Source organism: Sinocyclocheilus rhinocerous, unplaced genomic scaffold (assembly GCF_001515625.1).
Source record: "Sinocyclocheilus rhinocerous isolate Xijiao unplaced genomic scaffold, SAMN03320098_v1.1 scaffold2493, whole genome shotgun sequence".
NCBI lineage: Eukaryota > Metazoa > Chordata > Actinopteri > Cypriniformes > Cyprinidae > Sinocyclocheilus > Sinocyclocheilus rhinocerous.
The window spans coordinates 75937-87345 of record NW_015650366.1 but is presented as its reverse complement, the minus strand read 5'-3'; the positions used below and the strand labels follow the sequence as shown (position 1 = coordinate 87345).

Genomic DNA, 11409 nt, shown 5'->3' with positions numbered 1-11409 from the left:
AGATAAAAAGTCAGAATTACCTCTTTTTTATTTTATACATATATATATTTAATTTATGCATTATATATATATATATATATATATATATTATATATATTTTTTTTTATGAGAAATATATGGTGGTAGTACCATGGTATTCTTTGAAGAACTTTTAAGTATTGTGTAAAAGACAAAATGAAGTATATAAATAAAATATTTGGTAAAATACCACTACTACCATATAAAAATGTAGCAACCTTCACTCTAAAAAATGCTGGGTTAAAACAACCCAATAGCTGGGTGTGTCCCGTTTTAACCCAGCGCTGGGTTAAAACGGGACACACCCAGCTATTGGGTTGTTTTAACCCAGCATTTTTTAGAGTGTTTGTAAAATTAACCTGTTTTTCAATCATGTTTCTCTATGGCACTAGTGCTGTTTGTGAAACGCATGTGATATTTATGTTGCAGGTCAGAAACAAACGCGCAGGACGCGCTGCGGAGGGGGCGGGTCTAGCACTCACGTGACTCATCCCGAGCCTATCAGAGTGCAGGGAGCGCTTGAGTGACGTAGGCAGGGCGAAATTTGAACGTCTTTTTTTCCGAGCTGCCGTTGTGAAGCGGACAGACAGAAACAAACACCGGGTTTATTAAGGCGATTTTTAGACTTTAAAAGGCGCTGTTTTATTGTATAAGATGAGGTTTAGGCGCAGCAGAGCCGGGAAGTTAAATATGATAAGAGTTTGGTGACTTTGATCGGTGGTTTTTATTGAAATGCGTCAAGCGGAACTCTGAGGCAAAATAAGCTAACGTTAGCCTAGCCGTCAGAGTTTGTGTGTTCAACACCCAAAACCTGTATTTCGCTTGTTTTTAAACCGAAAGCACCTTTTAGCGTATTCCCTCTCACATCCAGCCGTTTTTACACGTAATAATGAAGGTTTTGGAGCGAAATGTGGTTCGTCTGGCCGTCGTTCAGCATCTTCGGTCGGTTTATGGAATAAAAATCAAAAACTGGAATAAAAACAGAAACAAGCAGACAACGTTGAACACGGTGAGTTCATAAAACATCATGAAATATTGATTTTATCATGGAAAACTGCTTGTTGTGTCAATCTAACGTTACGGCGGCGTCTCAAAAGTTAGTGAGCTTACTATGTAGACAAACAGTTCACAAAATGCTGTATATATGCCACATTCATTAATAAACAGAACTATACAAACCTCAAAATGCTGTCTAGGTAGATCACTAATTATTGAGACTGCCTGCAACCAGACCTCAATATTCATCAAGTTAACGTTAGATGATATTGTTTTTGTTGCTTGTTCATCTACTTCTGGGTCATCTGTTTATCTGTGCAGAATCTGTCCAAATGCTCCAAACTTTCTGTGCATGTGGTTTATTGTAATACAAAGATGAGTCAACACAACTCTAAAATGTGTTTCCTATATATATATATATATATATATATATATATAATCTAAATCATCACAGACAGTTCATTAATATATTGTTGCATTAACACTTACCAGAAACAAAACCCCTATTTTATAACCGGTTTGTGTGTGTGTGGCTGGTTTATTGGCTGTAAAATCACAGAAGGTAATGTGATTAATTACAGAAACGGTCACTGCACACAATCAGTTTGATTCTGGTCTTATGAGAGTAATTTGCGCCCTAGAAAGTCTGCTTGGCTCCTCTGGCCGTTGTTTCTTGAGCTCTGTGGAAATGCTGTTGATTTTCAAGCACACAGAGCTTCTCTTGTTCATGTTCTTCTCACCTGAACAGATCTCTCTTGTCTTTCTAGGTGAGGGTGTTTGGGGTTGCTCTTGAAGGTCTGCCACACTGTCCTGTGCTAGACTACGGAGACGTGCCCTGGTAAGACCGAGTCAGACTTTATTTGCATACAGATGCCTTTTAATATATGTACAATAGACCAGATACCTCCTTGTGTAACCAAGAAAGAACACCCTCATTAATTTGAGACAAAAAACAATTGAGTGCATGTCTAAACGGCAGCGTTGTATACGCCCCACAGCAGTTCCTCTGGTGTGAATGGCTTTAAATGCCAGAAACAATGCAGCTGATTGACACATGCATGATTGATCCTCGAGGTGAAGATGTGTAAAGCACAACCATGCATTGCCCTAAAATACAGTCCTGACTAAGATTAAAGTAAGACTATCCCTGGAATGTGGTCAAGCATGTCATAAAAAGAAACATGAAAAACATTTTGTAAATGGCAAAACATCTAATTAATTAATGACAAATTAATATATTTTGCCTGATGCTATGGACACATTTACCTTTTAAAAAAATTATTTTTGATATATTTTATATATATCCCAATATTTTATTTTACTATTTGATGTTTATTTGCTCTGTATTTTATTATTATTTTGTATTTTATGTATTAGCCCTATATTTTCTTTTATTATTTTTACATTTTATGTCACTTATATGTCCCTATTTTTAATTGTTATTTTTTTATTTTATTATAGCGCAAATGAATATAATTTTATTTATTTGCGCTATATTTCCTTGTATTTAAATATTTTATTTTTTTGTTTTTTATTATTTTATATTTATTTGCTATATATTTTATTACTATTTTATATTTTATGCATTTGCCATATTTTCTTTTTTTATATTTTATTGGCCCATTATTTCCTGGTTTTATTTATTATTTTCTATTTTATTTTATTTCACACTTTTTAATATTTATTTGCTCTGTATTTTATTTATTTTTTATATTTGCCTCATTTAATTTTTTTGTTATTTGCTATAAATTATTTTATATATTCCCTACATTATATTATTTTTACATTTTATGTATTTTCCGTTGATTGCCCTTTATTTTATTATTTTATTTGTATTATGCGACTTTTAGATTTGATGTATTTGCCAAATATTGCCCTGTATTTTATATTTTATTATTTATTTGCTCTGCATGTGTATGTAGTGTTAATGTGTCTCAATCTCTGTCAGCTTTATAGCAGATGTTTGTACGAGCCTCCTGGAGCATTTGGACACAGAGGGCCTCTTCAGAAAGTCAGGCTCCGTCGTGCGGGTCAAGAGCCTCAGGGTGAGTGATCTCCGCTTCGGTTCACCGGATCGGTTCTCACTGGTGGCATTATTTAACAGCGACCGTATTGTTTTGATCCTGTAGGCCAAACTGGACCAGGGCGAGGACTGTCTGTCCACTGCTCTCCCGCTGGACGTCGCTGGACTTCTGAAGCAGTTTTTCCGGGAGCTTCCCGAGCCGGTTCTGACCTCTGACCTGCACAGTGCTTTCCTGAAGGCCCAGGAGCTGCCCACGGATGAGGAGAGGACCTCGGCCACGGTCCTGCTGTCCTGCGTGCTGCCCGACAGGAATTTAAACACACTGCGTTACTTCTTCAGTTTCCTGAAGAGCGTCTCCCAGCGGTACGACGACAAATGCAGCAATGTCTATGTTTGTCTCGAATCTCTTGTTATGCTAATTGCTGGCTTCCCTCTGAATAGCAGTTCTTTTCAGAAGCTCTTTTGTGTTTAAACGCATGTAAAGTGTGTGTGTATTGCTCATTCTGTGTGTGTATTGCTCCGTTATTTCAGATGTGCTGAGAATAAGATGGACAGCAGTAATCTCTCGGTCATCTTTGCACCCAATCTCTTTCACTGTGGAGACGGAGGGGAAAAAATGAGCAGCAGCACAGAGAAGAGACTCAAGCGTCAGGCAGCGGTTGTGCAGCGTCTCATAGATAACGCTCAACACCTGGGTATGTGTGCCTTTCGTTAAATTACATTATTAAAACATTATTTTAAAGCACGTTAGGACTATTATCTGTCTCTTATAAAGTAGTCAATCAGCCCAAACCAGCTGAACACCTTAGTAAAATATAATCAATATTTACTCTGTGATTTTAAAGTTAATATTTCAGTAATTTAACAACACATTTCATAGTTTTCTGGGGTCGATTAATGGTCACATGCAGGTAATCAAAGTTTCAAAAAAATTAAGCGTTCCATTTTAATTGTTGTTATTTTAAAACACGTTTTTATTTTACATTTTTACAATTTAATAAATTAATAGTTTTTCATCAAACCCAGTTTGGGAAACCCTGATGTAAATACATCACAGCCCTGCATCATATTTGCATTATATTGTTTCTCGCTAATTTTGAGCTGCTGGCTGATTCCAAAAATAGTTTCCGTTTTGTTCTTTCACGTCACGTTTTCTCACAAAATATGATGCATTTCGTAGCATTTTTGCTTTCGACGAGCATTTGTAAGGTGAAGAAGTCTTATATTCTTTCTTAATCTGCATAAAAACACAAAGAGCCAGATTACAAGTATTACAAGTATCATCACATGCATGAAGGATTATGAAGACATTATTTTATGCCTAATCCCGATTTCCACTTTTATTTTTAAATACTTTTTTGAATACTTCTTTTTGACACTTAAACTGAAACTACTGACAGCTTTTGATATTTTGCTACATAATTTGAAAAATCATTCTCATTTAGTGAAAAAACTGTATGTGATGTAATTTTTTATCATCATTATTATTATTATTTTTACTACATAAAGAGATTTTTTTTTTTTTTTACTCCGCATAAATCTCAATTTCGAAAAATTGACCCTTATGACTGGTTTTGTGCTCCAGGGTCACATATAGTATATTGCATTATATGTATATTGCATTACATGTACTACTCTATGCATGCAGATGAAGTTGGACATACTTATATATTTATATAAAGAGATTACACCGCTCTGCATCATATTTGCCGAATTAAATACAATACTTGTTTATTTACTAATTGTGTGACGCTGATTTCAAAAATAGTGGCTGTTTTGCTTGAGCAGGTCACACTTTCTCACAAAATGATGCATTTTATAGCATTTTTGCTTAGAAAGTGAAGTCTTGTATTTTCCTATAAACAGCAAAAAACTTCCACAAGCATAATTCCTGTCTTCTTCTGAGCCAGATTACAGCTCTTTGTTTAATTCTTAGTTGATCGTATGATATTATTTCATGCTAGAATTATGGCCAGAGACAGAAGAAAATGCAAATGCAAGCCAGACGTTTTCTGCTACATTTGTGGCTGTTTTACTGCATCCAAGAAACTATTGGTTTTGTGAAAAAAAATGGAATATTTAGAAAAATACTTTTGAATTCTGTATCATCAAATTAGGTAATATTAGGCTTTTTTTTTTTTTTTTTCTCAAATCAGCAGTATTTTTTAAAGATGCATGAATATGAAATGGGATTGAAGCTTTGATACAAAACATATGTATCTGTAGATGTAAATTTCAAGCAGCTAATACAGTGAATCGCAATGAGAGGCATTCTCATCAAAGCAAACCCACCTGATCGAGCTGTTGTTTAAAGGTGTGGTTCCTCAGTTCCTGATGGAGAAGGTTCCAGCCATGTTGGGTTGTGATGTTGGAGTGTTTTCACCGTCGTCTGTGTCTCTAGAAGAGAGTGACGCTCACTCAGACCTGAAGAAGAGCAACAGACGCAGTTTAGGAGGTAAGAACCATGACTGAAATCACAACATGCTCTTGGGAAATCCCATCACATGACTGGTTTGAAGGAAGGTGGATACAGTTAACAATGATTTGAAGGCATATAATCAGAGTTTCTTTAGTTGAGTGGGCTTGTTTTGTATTCCAGACATGGTAAATGGAGCTCTGAATAGGTTTAAAACTAGTAGAACCCCAACAAATACCCCTCAGTCTGATGGAGCAGGTGGGTGAACGTTCTCATCAGATCTCACTGCATGTAGATCAGCTGCACACCACTCTTCACGTCCTACATCTAATGAACACGTGCTGTCTTTAAATAGTTTAGTTATTGAGTTTATGATGGCTTTGTCTGCACCCTCTTTCATGCATCTTTCTTAGTCAGTCACGCAAAGCTTTGTTTGTCATTCTGAACCTTTTGCTTTGAAATGGCTTTTCTGTTTAATTAACTTTGTTTCCTTTTGTGTTGAATCTGTACTCAGAGCATTTATATTGTTGGATAACAGTGGAATAATTACAATTTCTTAATGTTTTCGGGAAAAAACATTACTCTTCTGCTTACCGAGGCTGTATTTATTTGATCAAAAATATAGGAAAAACAGTGAAATATTATTACAATTTAAAACAGCTGTTTTCTATGTGAATATCTGTTAAACTGTAATTTATTTCTGTGATGCGCAGCTGTATTTTCAGCATCATTACTCCAGTCTTCAGTGTCACATGATCTTCAGAAATCATTCTAAACTGAAACTGAACTAATATGCTGATTTGCTGCTCAATTAATAAAAATTAACAAATTTTCAACATTGATAATAAGAAGCATTATTAATAATTGAGCACCAACAATAATTGAGCAGCAAATCAGCATATTAGAATGATTTCTGAAGATCAGATAATGATACTGAAAATACAGCTGCACATCACAGAAATAAATTACAGTTTAACAGATATTCACATAGAAAACAGCTGTTTTAAATTGTAATAGTATTTTTGATCAAATAAATGCAATCTTGGTGAGGAGAAGAGACTTTCAAAAGCATTGAAAAACAAAAATCATGTTTCCAAACTTTTGACCGTTACTGTATGGAATAAAGTTGAAAGTCTTTCATTAATAACTCGAGTTGTTGAGTTAATTAAAGTGTTTTCCCTCAGTTTTCTCCATAGCCACTCCTGTCATCATGACTCCGAACTCCAAGCGTAAACTTCCTCTGGAGTCAGCACAGACTCATGGGTTCTCCAGCAAGAAACGCAGGTCCATCAAGAAGAACCTGGGCCTGGAGCTGTTCCCGAACACTTTGTTTGGAGGAGCATCTACACCCGGATCAGGTGAGGTTTATGCCCTGCTGTAGCTCCAGGACTCTTGTGTGGCGTGTTCTTGGGTGGTTCTGTGTGATCATCTGTTGGCATGATCTCTCAGCGCACAGCGCAGCAGGAGCTCTGGACTCGTCTCACAGCGGTTTACTGTCTTCTGTGGGCAGAAACACTCGTCTGTCCTGCAGCTCTGCCAGGAGGAAGAGCAGACGACTGCGAGACCGCAGCGTGAGCAGGTACGACACAACGATGATATCTGTATTTGTAGTGTTAGTTAGCTAACCCTTAAGGTGCAGGGAAAAAGGTACATTGTCTGTTGTCAATAGTGTAGCGACATATGAAGCACAGCTTACACAGAAGTCGCTTTCAAACCAAGCAGCTTTCTGTTGGTCAACGTGACAAATACGCACAACTAACTTGAACCCGATGCGAAAGAAATCTGAATGCGGCCTCATGCAGAATTCCTGATTGCATGGATTCCTATTGAAAAGACTGGATTTTGCCCTCAAAAACTTGCTGCATCTTTAAGCTGCAGTGATGTCAGGGTTTCTGTGGGTCTTAAAAAGGTCTTAAATTGCAGCCGAAAGTCTTCAGTTCATTAAGTCATGGCAATTAAATGTTGCATGCAATTCAAAAAATTAATATCTTCCTCAGTATTTTTGTCTTGTTTTCCAGTACAAATATCTAAACACCCTTAACTCAAGATACATTTACTGGAGATGCAAAATGATGATATGAAGTGTTGTTTTTTGAGAAATTGAACAAAATTAAGTAGTTTTTTTCTGACCCCGTTGGAAGTTAATTCTAAACTCACTTCATTTTGATAAATTTCTCAAAAAAATAAGATGACGTCTGTCAATTTGCTTCTTAAGTAATTGTCTTGATTTAAGAATCGTTAGATATTTACAGTGGAAAACAAGACAAAAATATTGAGGAAGAACATCACTTTTTATTTTATTTTTTTGCAGTGTCATCAGAAGAGACAGTAAAAGCTATTTATATATTATAGTTAAGCTAGTTTTTTTGTAAAAGGAATCAAAGTAATGGAAATCGGTAGGAAGTGGCATTTTCAAACTTTAAAGTGTTGCTAATACAATACCTTAACATTTAGAGACCATATTGACATACTGTGTTCCTTTCAATTTATTCTTGATGTAATGTGATGTGTTTGTTCTAATCATTGTGTTCTCATTGAGTTGATTAATATTGCACATGCTGTCCAATGTTGTAACATTGTGACTTTAGAAGAGGAAATATCTATATTATTTTATATAAAAACCTGATATATTTGTAGAATAATAAAATGTTTTTAGTGCCAACAAATATTAATATTATTATAACAGTTTTTATTTTCCTAATTAAAATGTATCCTTGTGGTTTTGGGTTATTCCTTGCCATTACTGACATGGTCATTATTTTATGCATGTATATATGCTCCAATAAAAAAAGACGATTGACCAGAAACGCTTTTACTATCAGTATTTCTTCTGTCTTAATTCAACACTGACGTGACTCGAACACTCACAAACCACTGAGAGTAAAAAGCAGCTGCCTCTATTTCAACAGAACGTCATTACACATTCACAACTGGGGCCAAAGGGGTCAGAGGTCATAGGTTGGCGCCTAGCGACACAAGAGAGCTGTTCTGGGTTTCACTTCACCAAGGAGCTCAGTCCGGCTGTTGTGAACAAGAGCCCGTCAAAAGGTCAGTATTGTTATTTACACGCTTTTGGGATTCCTCAACCTTTGCTACACGCTTGGCTAATTTCAGCTTTGAAAACAGCGGTTGTGCCTGCAGGAATATTCCTGGATAAATACGGTTATGCATTTACAGTGAATGTCTGTGGGCTAATGTACAACGGCCACCTCTTGAATTGTCCATTATAAGCCAGTGATATTGTGTGGTCATTATCATAAGGCCACAGATGCTGGACAGAACTTGTACTGAACCTGTAATATTGCTCTAAGAATACATATTCTGAAGTTTGTTTACTTATTTTTAAAGTCAACATGAAATCAAAATTAACCCTATTTACTTTAATGGACGTTTCTGATCTTATGAACGATTCACGTCATCCCAAATAATTGTTTCTTTATTTTTTTTTTCGGTTTATGTCATCATGTCCACTTGTATAGAGTGTTACACTTTCGACCAACTGTTTAATTTTACATGGATAAAATCACATTCCAGACTACAATATTTTTTTCTAATTGAATATCTTGATTTATTTGGAAATTCATCACCATTACAGAAGTAGAAAAGGGTTTGCCTTTTCATGTTGACCTTAAAGCTGTTGACTATTTTATTTCTTCTACACTATGGGTCAAAAGCATGTTTTTAAAAGGAAGTCTCTTTGCTTACCAAATATGCATTTATTTAATCAACAATACGATAAAAACAATAATATTGTGGAATATTATTACAATTTAAACTGTAATTGATTTCTCAAGAAACATTTCTGATTATTTTCAATGTAGAAAACAGATGTGCAGCTGAATGTTTTGGTGGAAATTGTTACAATACCATTCAAACTTTTGGTGAAAGTAAGATTTAGAAAAATAAAAAGACCGAAAATAATACTTTTATTCATCGAGGATGAATTAAATTGATGAAAAGTGACAGTGAAAACATTTGTGACAAAAGATTGCTATTTCAAATAAATGCTGTTCTTTTGAACTTTCTATTCAACTGTGAATCCTGAAAAATAAAATGCATCAGTTTCGTCGCACAACACTGATAATCAATAATGTTTCCTGAGCAGCAAATCAGCATATTAGAATGATTTCTGAAGATCATGTGACACTGAAGACTGGAGTAATGATGCTGAAAATACAGCTGCGCATCACAGAAATAAATTACATTTTAACAGATATTCACATAGAAAACAGTTACTTTAAATTGCACAAATATTTCACTGTTTTATTGTATTTTTGATCAAATGAATGCAGAAGAGACTTTCCAAAAACATAAATGTGTATATTTTTGTTTTCTATCCGATGATTTCTATTGTTCACGTTTGTTTCACAGGCTCCAAGTTCATCAGTAAATCTGAGGATAACCTGTTGACCCCGCAGTGTGATTCTACAGACCACAGGAGCTCGTGGAGCGGAGACACTCCTGACGTTGGCCTGACCTTCCCACCGGACTCATTCTCGGAGACTCCCGTAAGCATCTGTCTGAAGAGCAGCTACCGCTCCGAGCCCACCGTCATCGTGAGCAAACCTCCGATGGTCAGCAGTGTTATTCCCAAGAGCCTCTGCTGCGCTTCCAGTGACCGCAGCGCCTTGGATTCGTTCAGCGAAGAACGCTCTCACACTGGACCCACGCTACTGAAAACCCAACAAGCTTTCGGCGAGTCTCGCAGTGACCTTCACAGCATCGTTAAACAGCAGAACCACGACGAACCGCAAGACGACCCTCGCGCAAACTCTGAAGTTCTTTCATCTGACGTGGGTTTGCCTCCGGAAGCCTCACACAAGTCAATGTCTGAATCCAGCGACTCGGATGATCACAGTGTGACGTTCGGCCAAATCGAGATCGCTCATTTGTCACCTCTACATATAGACAGCGCTCTGTTCGACAGCGGATCGACGCGGTTTGTTGAGACCAGCCCTGATGGGTCTCTTTGTCTTGAAAATGAAAGCAGGGCTTTCCTAAAAGAGGCCACTGGAGACTGCAGTCAACTGATCGACGCTTTAGACATCCAGAGTCCTGTGGCTTTTAGATTGGAGACGTCCAACAGAGTTCAGTCAACTCCGTATGCAACAAGAACGCAAATGAATGCCAATACGTCCCTGCCGAGCGAGCTCAAAGAGCTTTTATTAACAGATAAGACCAACGGTCCTCAAGATCAAGCGGAGAAGCCACAGAACCATCCTGGAGCCACTGAAACGCGCCGAATGAGAGTTGCCGACCAGATTAAACTGTTCAACATGATGACGCTGAATTCACCCAACGCCAAAGCGCTCCGCTCTCCTCTGAAGTTCCAGCGCACGCCGGTCCGACAGTCCGTCAGAAGGATAAACTCTTTGATCGGAGGCCGGAAGGACTCAAGGATGGGTTGGTGCGCCGCCAGTCAGATAAAGGCTGTAAGTTTAGAGAGTGGTTTGCAAACGTCCTCGAAACCCAAACTTCCAGTTCCTCCAAAGAAACCAGCTGTCAAAGCACTGGAAGACGTCACCAATAAAGCACCAATGACAAAGCGTGACACGCTCTCAGCCAATAAGAATGCTGCAAATAAATATCCTAAGTCTGTCCTGCTTCAAGTGTCTGAAAACGATACCAGTTGCTATAGAGGTTCACCCAAAAACCCTCTAACAGAGGGAAGACCGCTGTCAGTGATGAAACCCATTGATCTATAAGTCGCCATAACTTTAAATGCGTTCTTCTGCAGATGTTTTTGAACTCATGTATTCAGGGGTCTTAATTTATTTCGCTAAGGTGAGCTTTGATCGTTTTACTGGTGAATGGTGCGAGTGATATTTTTACGTTATAAGGAAATTGTTGAATTTGTTTCAGCATATAGTTTGGATTTCAGGTAGGCCTGGGCGATAAAACGGTATCGATATTTATCGACGGTACACCTTCTTCGATAACGATAGAAAAAATGTTC

The 11409-nt window shown here is 37.1% G+C and overlaps 1 protein-coding gene across 1 annotated transcript; it reads left to right on the top strand.

The window, feature by feature from the left end:
• The first annotated feature begins 557 nt into the window (after window positions 1–557).
• Window positions 558–11173, top strand: LOC107711908 (rho GTPase-activating protein 11A-like). Its single transcript, XM_016516998.1, has 11 exons — window positions 558–1027; window positions 1782–1852; window positions 2963–3059; window positions 3144–3400; window positions 3569–3732; window positions 5352–5492; window positions 5637–5711; window positions 6638–6811; window positions 6903–7054; window positions 8363–8501; window positions 9825–11173. The coding sequence occupies exons 1-11, from the start codon at window positions 908–910 to the stop codon at window positions 11156–11158; spliced, it is 2724 nt and encodes a 907-aa protein (XP_016372484.1). The 5' UTR covers window positions 558–907; the 3' UTR covers window positions 11159–11173.
• The last annotated feature ends 236 nt before the right edge of the window (window positions 11174–11409 follow it).

Coding starts and splice junctions, on each gene's coding strand:
- LOC107711908 (XM_016516998.1), top strand. CDS start 908: ATGAAGGTTTTGGAGCGAAATGTGGTTCGTCTGGCCGTCGTTCAGCAT. Junction 1,853..2,962: donor GACTACGGAGACGTGCCCTG/GTAAGACCGAGT, acceptor AATCTCTGTCAG/CTTTATAGCAGATGTTTGTA. Junction 5,493..5,636: donor CAACAGACGCAGTTTAGGAG/GTAAGAACCATG, acceptor TTTGTATTCCAG/ACATGGTAAATGGAGCTCTG.